General features: G+C 38.4%; 1 protein-coding gene across 4 annotated transcripts in view; it reads right to left on the reverse strand.

The window, feature by feature from the left end:
- The window catches only part of SLC10A7 (solute carrier family 10 member 7), a 151,459-nt gene that overhangs the window by 23,994 nt on the left and 112,511 nt on the right, over positions 1 to 14,954 (reverse strand). For 3 of the 4 annotated variants that reach the window (XM_065633718.1, XM_065633717.1, XM_065633720.1), the window contains 3 exons: positions 14,622 to 14,705; positions 3,097 to 3,262; positions 120 to 171 (listed from right to left, as the gene is read on the reverse strand). In XM_065633718.1, coding sequence (XP_065489790.1) covers positions 120 to 171; positions 3,097 to 3,262; positions 14,622 to 14,705 — 302 coding nt within the window. The remainder of the gene's footprint in view (positions 1 to 119; positions 172 to 3,096; positions 3,263 to 14,621; positions 14,706 to 14,954) is intronic. The other variant, XM_065633719.1, reaches the window with a different exon arrangement.

Below are 14,954 nucleotides of genomic sequence, written 5' to 3' on the forward strand. Positions count from 1 at the left end.
AATGAGGTCACCCCTATTCAGAAACCTGTCCTTACACATTTGCATAAACTGTATCACTCAAAACAAATATATCACACAAAACAAATATTCAAAGGTTCTGTTTCAGCACATTCAATTACCTTGTGGAGAAAAGGAAAGTCAAAAACATGAAGCTCATCTGAATAGAAAATACTGAAAGAGAAACAAGTTAAAATTAGACTTGTATCACAGAAGTAAAGATCACTTAAATCTCTCCAGTTGCTGTGTACATGCTTTTTGCCCCCACACAACCCCTCAGAAGCTAGGCTGGACCGAGTCTATCCAGAGAAATCCCATGTCAGGCAACCCTTATTAACCATCATGTCTGGAAGAACAATATGTACCATTACAACCCAGAAAGCCAGGGCTAATATCATGGCTACACAAGTTCTTCCTTAGGTAACGCTTCTGAATCAAGTATTTCTTGACACGATGAGTGGCAGGGATGTTCACTGCTGCATGCTGCACATCTGTTCGCACTAGTTTCGCTTATTGGGTTGACAACATAAAATCTCCGAGATATGCTCTTGTTGCCAAGTATTGAAATTTAGCCCCTTTCTGTTTAACAGAAGAAAGTACAATGTATAAGCACGATCACAATAAATATTCTCACACACTGGATATATTATTCTCCCGACGAATTATCACTATTAACAGAAGATCATGACAGACTTAATTCTCTCTGAGATGAAGGCTAGTTCCTGAACTGGGCAACATACATCAGACAAAGTGGCTTTTGTTCAACTTCAGCTTTCTACGTGTGGGGGGTTCTGAGCTGAGGGCAGCTCTCGTAACACCTGCAGGGGCTATGGGATGCTCAGAGCCCACCCTTGGTTCATGGAAACGCGGGGAGCAAGCTCGGGAAGCAGGCGGCTTCCCAGCCATGCGGTGAGGAGCTGCAGGGACTGCGGAGGCTGTGCCAGGACACAGGAACTCCCCGCAGAGCTAGAGGAGAAAGCCTGGGAGCTGCACGGACCTTGCCTGGGGGTCTGTGTGTTTTGGAGAAAGGGCTTTTACTTCCAGCAGGATCTGGGGTGGGTCCTCTCCTTTCTCCTCGCAAAACTTGTGAATGCAATAAAGCTAATGTGTCCCAAGACAATACATTTGATTTTGACTCCAGTTTACAACTGGACAACATGGCTATTACTGGTGACATTTTTCATTCCCTTACATACATTTCCTAGGATGTATAAATGCCACCTCAGCATGCACTTAATTCTTCCTTCCTGAACTAAGGAATCAATCCATTGTTCCCTGAATTACAGTTTTTCTGCAACTAAGTACATTAATTGAATATGCACAGGAAAAAAGCCCTTAATACGTATAATTCTGTAAAGCAATAACAATGCATTGCTACCAATTATCCCTTGTGCATATTTTGCTGTGGCTAGAATATTAACATAAAAATTACATTAAAATATTAATCAGCAGAATAATAAATGCAGTTTCATCTCAAACTCCTTGTGCTAATTTCACATCCTGGTATAACATAACACACACATCCAGCCAACACAGCCAATGGAGGTGCAGAAACTTCTTCTAGAATACATGTGCATATCTATCTCCACAACTCTCTTGTTTTCCATTCTATAAATATTTTCGAAAAAAACAAATGTCTAATATGTTCCAAGGAGCTTCAATGCTTATGTTAATATTCTTCCTAAGAAATTCCGGTTTTGCACACTGGCAATGAATGTGTATGTATAATGATCTTCAATGTATCGTAGTGCAAGTGGTGTATACATGTGGCACAAATGCAGAGTTGTCTTGCAGAGAAATAAAAGAAAGGCAATGGAAGTAACCACTCTACATCAATTGTTCAAAGAACCATGCCTTTTTAACTACAGAAGAACTCTTTTTTTTTTTTTTTCCAAAGTATGGGTCATCACTAACATAAAATTACTTCATTCTTAGTTTCACTGCATGTTAAGTCAGAGTTGAAAATTTCCATATCCCTCTTTTTTGCTGACAACTCTGCGCTAACTTAAGTGCACTTGGGATGCAGTCCTCAGGTGCCTATGCAAATAAGTATTTCCTCCATTTTGAGAAAAAGCTCCTCAGAATGGCTTCCTCCTTCTTTGCTTTCAGAATAAAGTATTTATAGAGTACCAGTTATAATTCCATGTAGTATTTCACACACAGGTAGTGTATCATAATAAAAAAACCTGCCACAATTAGGACAGAATAAGAACTGACCCACTAAGGCCAGGGGCACATCTCCTACTGACTTTAGTGTAGGTTGGATTTATAGAAGATATATTATTTTTGTTAGACAGATATATGTGCACGTGCACACACTTCAAGGTAGGTGATACATTGATTTCTTGAAATCTAACAGGTTTAAAGTGTATGAGATGTGATTTATACTGTAGGATACCGCAGTTACCTCTCCCCCAAGCAAATTGAAACTCTTGTCTCTGGACAGTCTGAAGCAAGAAGGGATTCCCTATTGGGAGAGGAGACAGTGCCTACATACTGCTGCCTTCCCTGGCAGGTGGTGATCTGCAAGTCTGTTTTTAACTGATGGCAAGGATACCAGCAGTCTTTTCTCATGTGTATGTTATTTAAGGCTGAATGACTAGAGCGCTTCTAAAAATCTACAAGAAATGTGTTCATCCACAGAAATATATCAACATGTTTGAACTCCCAGCGAGTTTCTAGGTTTATAATACAGTAAGGAAGAACTATTTAAAACTTATAACAGTGCTTTTGAGTAACAGCTCAAACGCAAATCTTCCCTCTCTGTTTGTAAACCAATGTCTGTGCGTTTATGGCTGTTTAATAACAAAGAAGCCAAATCAGAATGGTCATAAACACTTGGAAGGTAATACTGTGCCCTTTTAGAAAGGGCAATCTCAGGCACACCTAAACAGCAGGGTTCAATCCCTCTCTAATTGCTTACTCAATGCCCTAAAAGCATCATCCAGCCCTAAAAAGTCTGGTGACCTGGTTTACTAGACATGTTAAAATACAAGCTCTAGTTCCATTCCAGTGTCCTCCATGCCCCACCCTTTCCAGTAGACGTAGCTCATTACACACCTGAAACACATAAAAGAGATGCTTTAAGACTGAACTTACTTATGAACACTACTATAATCAAGCTAAATTTATCAAGGTCGATATTTGGATTGGCGAAAGTATCACAGAATGTTGTGTAGATGATCATCAGGAGAACGCAGCTGCTGATAGCGCCGAATGGAGGCTTCTTCCTTTCAAGCCAGTCCTTGATGTATCTTCGGACAATCTGAAACACAGAAACCAACAGGTTGCCTCTTTTCAAAGATGCAGGGAGCCAAGTTGGGCATCACAAAGTGAATCTGACAGCAGAAAGACACAAAGAGAAGAGAGTAATTTGGATGACGGCCACAGTGGATTTCAAAGCTTCCCTGCCACACAACTCTTCTTCTGGGGAATTTAACATTTGTAGTGCAACTTCCACTGGGCGTCCATAATGAGAGTATATTTTCAAGTACATTCAAATCCATCCTTAATCATGCCAAATGTTCTTTGCTAGCTGTCACTGAGACATGCCCATTAAGCCTCCCCAAAGTTTATCTCCTCTGCTGATACTAATGGATGTATGTAATTATCACAGTCCCCTTTGCATCAACAGACAATTCCAAGTGCAACTTTGGGAATCTTAAAAATCTGACATCTTCAGGAATTTCATGACGGTAGATAATCGAAAGTGATCCATGGAACATTTTAATATTTAAATAGCTAGCGATGCACCAGAAGTTTTTAATTAAATTATAACTCAAGCTTGAAAAGCAAAAGTGCATGTGTTGTGGGAGTTTAAATAATTCAAACTCTGAATATCCAGAGTTTTTGTAAATCCAAAGACAAATGCCATTTGCACGCTTTTAGAATATCAGAATTAACACATGAAAACAAGGAAACTTTTGCGCTTTCAGGAAGTGGAACCTAAAGTTGGTTTTCAATTTTTTTTTTTATTTTATTTTTTTTTTTTTTTTAGAAACAACTACAGATTTTAAAGTAACTTCAACTTTCGAATTATGCCAAATTATGACTAAGCCTCTGCAGATACAATGTGTCTATTTCAGCCCTGCCTGGGGAGTCACTTTTTTTCCCCCTCTTTACTTTATATGCTTTGAAAGAAACTTTTTAAAGTTTTTATGATACAGCTGTGACTTGTGTTAATTTTTCAGCAATCACATTATCTTGCCTACTTTCTCCTGAGACCTCACGATGTTCTCTGTTACCATGCTCTTTCAGTAATAATACCACAAGATCCTGAAGCACTTCTACCAGAGGGCTCTAAAGGTGTCTTGCTACCTTCCCATAGCGGTGCCATTAACAAACATCACCACTATCAGTTTAATAATACAGAACATTTTAGAGGTATTCAAGATTAATATCAAAGCGTCATCACCAATGCTACCACAGGACCTTTTCACACACTAACTGCCGAAGCTGCTGGATTGACCTCATGGCTGTCGCTTTGCCTCACTGCCTTCCCAGTTTGGTTGCAAATCTCTCAACAGGGAAGTCCTGGATGCAGGTACCGCAGTCACCAACACAGCCAGCAGACATCACCAACCACACGGCAGGGCACGAACTAAAAATTTGGCACACGGAATTCACACAAATCTAAGCAGGCTGAAGACCAGCAGTTACCTTCCAGCGCTCCTAAGCTTCCCGCTGATGAAAAATAACAGATTTACGGGAAACCACGTGAGGGAATGCTCAACACCCCAGTGAAAACATTCAACTTTAAAATTTCACACTTGCCAGATGTTAAAGAGAGAACACAACTCAGAATATACAGTCAAACTTCTGAAAGGGCATTCAATGGAGCTCCTTCAGCCACCTCCTTGCATGCCACTGCGCAGGAATAAACACCACATCGATGAAAGAGAGGCAAGAAAGCTGTGGGATGACATTTAGTGTGCAGACATCAAATGGGAAAACCAAATTAATCTAATCTGAGCAGGCTTGGGACTGTAATTATCAGAAGCAAAAACCAAAGCTCTTCACCTCTAAAGTGAGCATTTTCTAAGGAAGTTTAAAAAACCCATATTCTCCCCTAAATTAAGGTCACATTGGGGAAAAAGAAAAGCCACTGAAGATCAACTATTTATTTATGCTACTTCCACCAGACTTACACTGAAGGTAACATGATGTTGAAAAAGAAAAGTGATGGTTAATTATGCCACAGTACAACTTATACTGGAGGTATTCATTATGAAAACTACAACCTTGTGTCTCTACAAGGTATAATTATAAAACACACGACAATAATAACTTTATACACATATTTAACATGGACCAACATACAAGAGAAAGGAAAAACATTTAAAAAAATGAAACTGCAAGCAGTATTTCCTAAAAATCTTCAATCGGCTGATATCTTCTTTAAGTATGCACCTCTATCTAGTCTGGAATTATTCTGACTCAACAACCATAAATACCAGTATGGCTTCTCACTGCACATTGTATTTTTTTAAAATGACATAGGCAGACCCCGAAGAACTAAATTGTGGCTTCAGGAAATCATATAATCAACCCAGTGTCATGCTAAATTCATACTGTAAAAACAGACAAAATATATCCTCTAACACAGAATCCCATACAGTTCAATCTTCTCACAAGGTTGAAGATGATCTACAATTTCAGAGGTTGATTCAGCCTGTGATCACTGATTCAAGGTAACCTAAATTCCTGTACAATTTTAGAGGGGAGAAATATAACCCTACAGGTATCTATAAAAGCTCAACTAGATTTTTCACAGGGAAGCTCATGTCAGCTGATTAATTTTGACTGAAAAACAATCCATTTGTTACTTATTCATGCCCTGCAGAGTTGTTTCAGGACAAGGATGCTTTGAAAGCCTTTTAATTCTTAACCCAATTCTATAACTTTTCAGGGTTAAAACAGGACTTAAAAATTGTGAAGATTTGTAGTGAAATAACAATAAATCCCACAAATACAATAAAGATAACACACGATAAAGAGCACAGAGCCAGCCAGTGAACGTTGTTGTTCTGTGGTGTCGGCACTTTGACTGAAAGTCTAACAGAGGTTGAAACGCCATGAGCAACCGAGATTGAAATGATTAAATAAGAGAATCTCATAGGTAATTCAGAGCCTGGACAGAGATATTCAGCTTCATTTGTCTGTAAACACAACAAAAGCTAACACAATCATTTTTGCATTCTATGATCTGTACTAAGGATGCCAGACTCCAGACACCTACCAGAGTGGCACTTTGTAGTTAAAATGACAAAGTCCAGTATTTTGAAGTACATACCAGTACAAGTGGGGACACAGGAGGGACAAGCACCAGAGAAACAAGCAGTTGAGAAAATGTCTGCACTGATACTTCTGTGAAAAGATGAACTTACAGCCTGGGGTAGAAATGTGAAAGACTGACATCCAAAAGAGATGCATCAGACTGGCACACTGATGGAAAAGAGCGAAAAGGGGAATACTCTTCAGATGTATAGTTCCTAGTGAAAGGGAATTCCTCACATTAAAAATACCATTAAAAACAACATCTTGGAAGAGGAGTAAGGAAGCAGAAATGTTGGAAGAATAATCATTATGTGAAATATAAAAGCATTTAAAATATTACTTTACATGGGGAAATGCTGCAGGATGCTACCATGTTGCACAGAATGCACACACAATTTTTTAAAGGATAAATCTCAAGATACAAAAGTCTTACAACCTGCATTCCTGCTGAGACTCCTGCAGAATCACTTCTGCAAAGAGGGCTCTAGGGTCTCTGGTCCTATTTTAGGGATCACATTAGGCATGATGAACTGTAATGATTTTTGTGCAGATTTAAATGCCAGCCTCAAAGACCAGGGAATTCCTGATGGTTGACACAAAGGATACACATGAAAGAAAAGTGCATGGCGAATCTTTCCTTTAAACCATGGTTTAGTGGAGAGAAGAGAGGAAAAGAAGCAAAAATTTGTAGTAGGTGATATTTTATAAATGACCTGCATGATGAAAGATGCTGCTAAACTCACAGAAAAGTTAGACGATAAAAGAACATAAAAGTGTCCATCAGGCAACTACCTCCTGGTGACGATGTCCTGGCAATATCCAAAGGTTTTTGGAAAGGCATCAGCTCAAATTTACTTCAAAATACAGTCCCAGGCTCAAACTTTCCTCTTGCCCGGGATTTTATTTTTAACAACAAAGGAATGTAATTACACATGAATTAACAGTAGTGTCCCCATTTCAATTAAGTTCTTCTACCAGATTGGTTACATCCACAGCATTTTACCTCCAGACTACTCTGTATCCTGCCTTAACCTCCTTGTCTAAACACCAGCCTCCCAAAGCAAATGGGCCAACTGCTCATACACTTCATTCACTTAACATTCCCTGTATGAAGAAACACAATCTGCTATTCCAGGAAAGCAGGTAAATAATGCTCATCTGTTATAAGAGCATACAGGAAAATAGCAGAAGATATATTATAGAAAAACAATTCACTTATTGTTCCTTTGTAACAGTCATACCATATACCCAGAGAAATCTGTCAGTAAAATGCAGTTAGACTGTTTCCACCTGCCTGCTCAAATACTGGATATACAAGATAAAAAATGCAATAAACAATGTAATTCATTAATGTACATTATTAATTGAACTAAACAGGGCAAGGAGCTCCTCCCCATCTCCATGTATATGGAACGGAGTAATTTCTGACATTTGTAATACCGCACATATTTTTAAAATTATTTAGATCTTAAATATAATCTTTTTAAAAATCCATTAAGTGAAAAATGAAACAAAACATGGGAAATGGTTAAAAAGTCACTGTTTCTGTTTCTATTATACGCACCAGAGTATCTCCTGGTATTTACATCATTATGCAAAATAGAATTTTTCCTTATTCTATCAACTCTTTGGGACCAATTTCATCTTTAACAGAATTTACAATGGTTTTGCTGCACTTCTGCTCCTCTTGTTTATTATGTACTGGAATGTACTTCAAAATACCTGGAGAAAACACTTATGCTTTACTATTTCAAAAAAGAAACACAAGTCACTTTTCCTTGTGTTGAAACACACAAGAAAATAAACTGAAATTATGCTGGATTATCACTATACCTAAATGCAGCAGTTACTTTGTTCACTTTGTCTTTTTAGCTAAGATTCCTAACTCATTCTTATAAAATATTATTTCTATTTATAGCAACAGACCTTTGGAATGAACTCTGCAATGTAAAATTTTCTTTTGAAAAGCTTTGAATCAGGCTAGATATTTGCAACAGTTCAGTAACTTCTCAATACTCCTTCTTATGCAGTGATGGCAGTCCAAGAAAGAAGACTACATAGAATATTGAGAACTGCTTCAGTGAAGCCTGGAAGACATGAAAGGGGGAGCAACAGGAAAAGAAAGTGAACCAAGATGACAAGGACTGTGAAAATCAGTAGAAAGAATCAGATTCTGGAATGGAATCTGGAGATTCCAATAAAGGAGACTATGCGTCTTGTAGAAGTGACGTAAATAAGATGCAAAATCCTTCACAGATTTCTAACACATAGCTACTCCATATATCCAAGGTCTGCATCACAGTTCAAATGCACGGACCCTTTTCCAAAGCAGAACTCATATCACTTCAGCCAAAGCCTGTCCGGATAATTTTTTAGGGACTGTACCTGCATTAAGGCACGCATTACCACCTGTTCCTATATACTGCTCTAAGGTCCCACACTTCGTACTGGTTCACCCACCTTTCTATACCTTCTAAGACATCAACAAATGTCAAATCTGTCCTTACAGAGTGTGCAACCTGAGATTTCTTTCTGAAGACAGGATGGAAAAAAAACCCCAACTCCAAACCATTTTTGCAATCTGGTAAAACAAAAAAATATTTTATACAAGCATTGTGTTTTCTTTCCTTAGCTAACCAAAGTACTGTAAAAGCTTACTCCATCAGTCAGTTTACTCCCAAGAGATAGCTCCTGACACATATACGCCTTCAAAGCAAGCTTTATAAAAACCACATGAGGTCATCTTGAAAATTAACTTTCACATTTTGGGGTAATTTACAATTGTTGCTTTGAAACATTACAAACAGGTGCAACAGGGCAAAAATGTAAACGGAGCTTGTAGCAGCGGTACAGGTTTTCTTCATATTTTGTATTTCTGTGGAGACTAGGCTCTGCTCCCTGCTCTAGTCAAGTGTCAGGAGGGAGTAAACCATGGTCTGAACGCTGTTTATCTGCCATCTCAGCTTTCTGCAGCAAGCTTCCAGAAGCGCTCATCTCCCTGGGTACCACTCCTCCTCCCTACAGCTCCCGGGGAGTTTGAAGAGAAAGTAGGGCTACTTCTATGTGGATTTAAGTTACAAGAACAAAAGGATTTGACACTGTTCCCTTTTTATACTAGTATCTTTAACTATTGTTTTCCCCAACCACTATAAGCAAACATCAGGTTTAGGTGAATAGTATCTTCTGCTCCCTAGCAACTGCCACCTACCTTTCCCTTTCAATTTCTTATTCTTTAAAAATAAATACATTGCTAAGCTTTCTAGTTTCAGTTTCACTGACAACTTGTATTGCAACACAGCATCCTTTTACAATTGTTTTTATAAGCACACCTCCCAGAAGCTGATAGGGTTCCTCTGGAACATTTTGGGCAATGATGCAGAAGGCACTTAAAATCCTTTACTTGTAGGACCTCAAGACTTTTATGTGCTAGATTCAGCAAGGATTTCTGTTCAACTGGCTTCATTTCATAGATTTGGGAAGAACTACTTAGAATCATAACATTAATTTTAGCTTTAGTTAAGGTCTGCTTAATGTGAAGTGCCCACTTTACACTGGCAGACAAATTACCAATGGGGCAACTAGAGAATGCATGAATGATAATGTACAGACAAGCTTTTTATTATTTATTCATAGAAAACAGTAGGTTTTGGTGTGCTGCTTTGAAAAATGTTCAAACCAGTAGAATATAATGAAAGCGCAGTGAAAATTCTATTTCATTAACATTTAATCATAAATCGCTCTTTAATATAAAACATAAAATAAAAGTCTGTCATAAGCACTCAGGTGCAGAGAATCGAGAAAGTCTGCAAAAGGGGAAGAGAAATATTGCAGTGGTTTTCACTGTTCTTGTTATCTGTCACTTCAGAAGAAAAAAAAAATAAGCAAAGAAAAAAGAGTCTTCAGCCAAATCTCACAACTGGTCATGAAGAAATTGCTTAGACATTTCTTGAAACTACATTTTACTAGTTAAAAGTATTACCAGCACCTATAGACAAGGAAACAACTATTTTAGCAAAATCACAACAGCTCAGAAGCAGCAATCTTCACCAGAACTCTGCTATCCAGGAATAAAATAATCAGAACTGCAAGATGACAGAGCAAATTCAAAAATCTTTTCTAGGAAATATCTATTACCATGTTTATTGTATAACAAGTATTCTCAGATTTTCCTTAGAAGTATACAAAAGTGGTAGCACAAATAACAAGCCCTTGCACACTACAGATCTTCAAGGCTTATGGAATATTAGATCTTTATAAAATACTATAGATCATGTCTCTCTTCAAGACCTCTTGTCATAGAGTTCTTATTCTTTATAAATACAAATGCAATATTATACTATCCATACTGATTTGAGTAATATTATATTGTCAATGAGCAAAACACATCTGTAGACACAGAAGATGCACGGCACTATGGTTTTTTAGGTTTAGACAACCTGCATATCTCTGACAAAGAACAGAGCAATTCTCCTTGTTGAAGACCATCAGTAACTGCTATCGGCAAACCTCAATGCCTTTCTGATAACATCATATCTTGCCCTTCCTTTAACAGTTCCTTCTCTACCTACCAAATGGCAGCCACCACCTGAGCAGAGGCTGTACCTGCAGACCCTTAAACATTTCACTGTCAGCGGCTAGAAAAGCAGGTTTGACTCCTGTCAACGGCAGTCTTGCCACACACTGAGAAATTGTTTGAGAAACAGTAGAAAATAAGCAGCGATTACACTATTGCAACTTTTTTCTCCCAGCCTTCATTAAAAATTCTGACAAGTCAGCCAAGCAACCAAAACGCTCTATAGGTTTTGCCATAAAGCAAACAAAAACCCCCCAACAAAACAAATCTAAAAGCACCTTCTCATCTGCTTTGCTTATATCCCAGGGGCTGCTCCAACAGCCAGTTCTGCAGCCTGCTCAGGAAACGAGCATTTAGGCAACACAGGTTTTCCCAGAGGTGAGATTTTTTTTAAAGGAAAAGAATCCCCTTGGAGAATGCTTCCTTTGAGCAGCCTCCTCCGTTTCACACTGATGTGGATCAAGTCTAAAGCTGTGTTGATCACAGCTGAGTTAGGATGGCTGAACAAATGCAATCCTCCAGGCGGGCATGTTCCAGGCTTTTTTATTTTATTTTTTTTTTCTTCCCCAATCAAGCTCTTTGCTACCAGGTAACCTTACCAGGCATCCTTCCACTGACTTTTCTGCTGAGCAGTATGACTATGCATGGCCAGAGACTGACACTGTGAGCGTGAAATGATAAATCGGAAGTAATTGCTGAAACAGTCATTCATGAATTGTGGACCATTATTATCTTAATGCGTCTGGAATACCAGGGTGAGCAACTTGTGAGGCACAAAGTAATATTACTTTGCTGAGCTGCATGTTGTGCAACAGTTCAGTAACGAGTGAGCAGTGGCCTACAAACTAAATGCAAAAGTTACCATTTAATTTGGAGCAGATCTGTGCCACCTCCAGCCGAAGGACTGTATCTCTTGGTGTCAGTCCTTTCCTTGCTTTTTGTTTTCCCCTGATTACTGCACATTATTTTTGGATATCCACCTTCAAAAATGGTTTACATTCCTATCTGGGCAGGTTGGTTTGCCCTAGTTCTACCTAACCATTTTTGATCTGTAACTACCCTTAGTATTTCCTCTCTTCCATATCCTCTGAACATATATAGCAAGTGCAATAACTTCAGAAACAAAGACTTTATGCTTAGAGGAATGTGAGCTATTTCTGTTGATGATTCATTTCCAGAAACTGCTTCGAACACTTTTAAGGAATCATCCTACTTCTTGTTGAAGCTATTTATAAAAACCAAATTCTTAAATAAATTTGTGGTTGAGTCACACAGACTTTAACAGTCTCTATTTTCTTTCTTTCAGTCTTTATCAGAATTCCTAAATCACATCTGTTCTCAGTTAAGTCTCAGCACAACTCTGATTTTGAACTTAGGATAATTCAGAGTACTTATTTCGTATGTTTACTGCTCAATTCATGCTACTTAGCCCTACCATTTGGTGCAGCCAAAAAAAAAAAAATCCCAACTCCACCAGCTGGCTCAAATAGCAATTTCTTGTAACATCTTTCCAAAGTAACATGTCGTTTATATATAGACGAAAGTCCTCTTGAAATTTTGCAATCACTTTATTTAGCAATCTACCATCATCTTTAGACTTATTATATTGCAGTACAGATTGCCGATACTCCATCACTAAAAGTTACTTTATTCCTAGATCTGCTGCCAGGCTGTTTGTTTCCTAGAAATTTCACACTAAGGCTTCCAACTGATTGATAGCTTCCAGTTTTTGGACTTTTCCGGACCAGAGGATTCAAGGCTTTTGCTTGTCCACTTTTGGCAGAGACTTAATTTAATTTAGACAAGATAAGAATGTCACACACAGCAACCCTTTGTGATCCTAATTAATAATGAGGTTCTTAGGTGTTTAACTCACATGAGCAATTCAACAGTCTTCAGTAACAGAGAGGTTATGTCCATTTTCTACATGGTTTGGTTACATCCAGGTTACAGAGGTACTGATGCTGGTGTAGACTGTCGTGCTTATCATGCTCATCTTTCTGTTAGACTTTAATGAGGTTTTTTTACCATATAAGCAACAAACTTCACTCAGAGTTTGGTAAATTACAGTAAATGCCAATTTTGAATTGTGCAATTATAGTTCGATACAGGACTGATTTTTTGTTCTATGAAGCACCAGCAATGACAGATACTCTTAACCTTGTCCAGGGTGCTCCTTTCTCCACTTTTGTTTGCCTACGCTTTAACCATGCTTTCCACTTCAAAGTCGGCTTTAGGCTGACAAAATTCAGAAAGTTCCAGCTGAACCCAGAGTTAGACTGGATGCTAGAATCAGCAGCAGTTCTTCTTGGGAATGAACTGTAAATCTCACTGATATTCCCTTAGTGCATTCTGAATGCCTGAGAACAACAAGTACTTACAAATACGTAAGAATTGGGCTTTGCACGTTTTGGTTTGGTGTCCAAGAATAGTGGACACTTCTGAGAACTTTTGGTCTTAAAATAGCAATTTCACAGAATCACAGAATGTCAGGGATTAGAAGGGACCTCGAAAGATCATCTAGTCCAATCCCCCTGCCAGAGCAGGAACACCTAGATGAGGTTACACAGGAAGGCGTCCAGGCGGGTTTTGAATGTCTCCAGAGAAGGAGACTCCACAACCTCCCTGGGCAGCCTGTTCCAGTGCTCTGTCACCCTCACTGAGAAGTTTCTTCTCATATTTAAGTGGAACCTCCTGTGTTCCAGTTTGTATCCATTGCCCCTTGTCCTATCATTGGTTGTCACCAAGAAGAGCCTGGCTCCATCCTCGTGACACTCACTCATGTTTATAAACATTAATGAGGTCACCCCTCAGTCTCTTCTCCAAGCAAAAGAGACCCAGCTCCCTCATAAGGCAGATGCTCCACTCCCTTCATCATCTTCGTTGCCCTGTGCTGGACTCTCTCCAGCAGCTCCCTGTCCTTCTGGAACTGAGGGGCCCAGAACTGGACACAATATTCCAGATGAGGTCTCACCAGGGTAGAGTAGAGAGGAAGGAGAACCTCTCTCGACCTACTATCACGTGGAAGAAAAAAATAATTAATACTAATACGTGTCAAAGAACATACTACAGAGACAAGTGTCACAGAAAATCTTATATTGCAATTATTTTCCTTACATTCAGTGAAAGACTTCAATCATATGCCATGAAAACTAAGGCCTTGTGTTTCAATATGAACAATGAGCATAAAATGAAATATTGAACAGCTGCTCATTCCATTAATACCCTCTATCCAATGTAACAGGAGTCATGCAGAAATAGTTTGCAATTGTTCAATTAAAATCCTTATTATAAAGCATACGCAAAATGGCTCGAGCAGCCTTACTTTTATTATTTCTTAAATCCTGACTGCTTAGCCCTTATTTTTTTTTTAATGTAGAGATTTTTTTATTCCTGTAATTAGTAGTAGATACTATGCAGGGAGAACTTCCTTCATCATCCAGGCAAAGGGCATGTGACAAAAGGTCCATATAGTATTCTCAAAGCTCATTTGTATGGGGCTGGAATTTCTCACAGTCTGGACTGCCATTTTCCCCACTTTATGTTCACAAACTCCCTTCTCGATATGCAGTAGCGTGTGTTTGTGGTAGTGAGGGACAGATGCTCAATCTCAACAAAGATCAATGTGGCTCCAGGGAGCACTGCAGCATCTTTTCTCTGATATTAGATTTCACTATCCTAAGGCTGTTCCTATGTGGCAGCTTGCCAGTCTGTCTTTAAGATAGCTCTCTTTATCTTATTTTTTGAAATAAGAATGTATATTTAAAAGACATACCTGTCCAATAATAAGGGGGACTACAACAGTCATAAACAGCTGTGAGAATATAGATGTAAAAGGCACAGAGGAGGATGATCCAAGCTACAAAATAAAAATATACCATTAATATTGAACTTTTTCTTAGTATCTGCAAATGTCATACATAGATATCACACATTCATACACATTTTATTTTATGCATAAAAACTTGGAAGTATGCGCACACATGTTTAATTGTTAAGTCTCAATAAAGCATTTGGTATTGCACAATAACAAAACTAAAACAATCTCTTGTTGATTATTTTATAACTTAGGGAAATAGTTTCATCAATATTCATGTAACTAAAACCC

Source organism: Caloenas nicobarica, chromosome 4 (assembly GCF_036013445.1).
Source record: "Caloenas nicobarica isolate bCalNic1 chromosome 4, bCalNic1.hap1, whole genome shotgun sequence".
NCBI classification, from domain to species: Eukaryota; Metazoa; Chordata; class Aves; order Columbiformes; family Columbidae; genus Caloenas; species Caloenas nicobarica.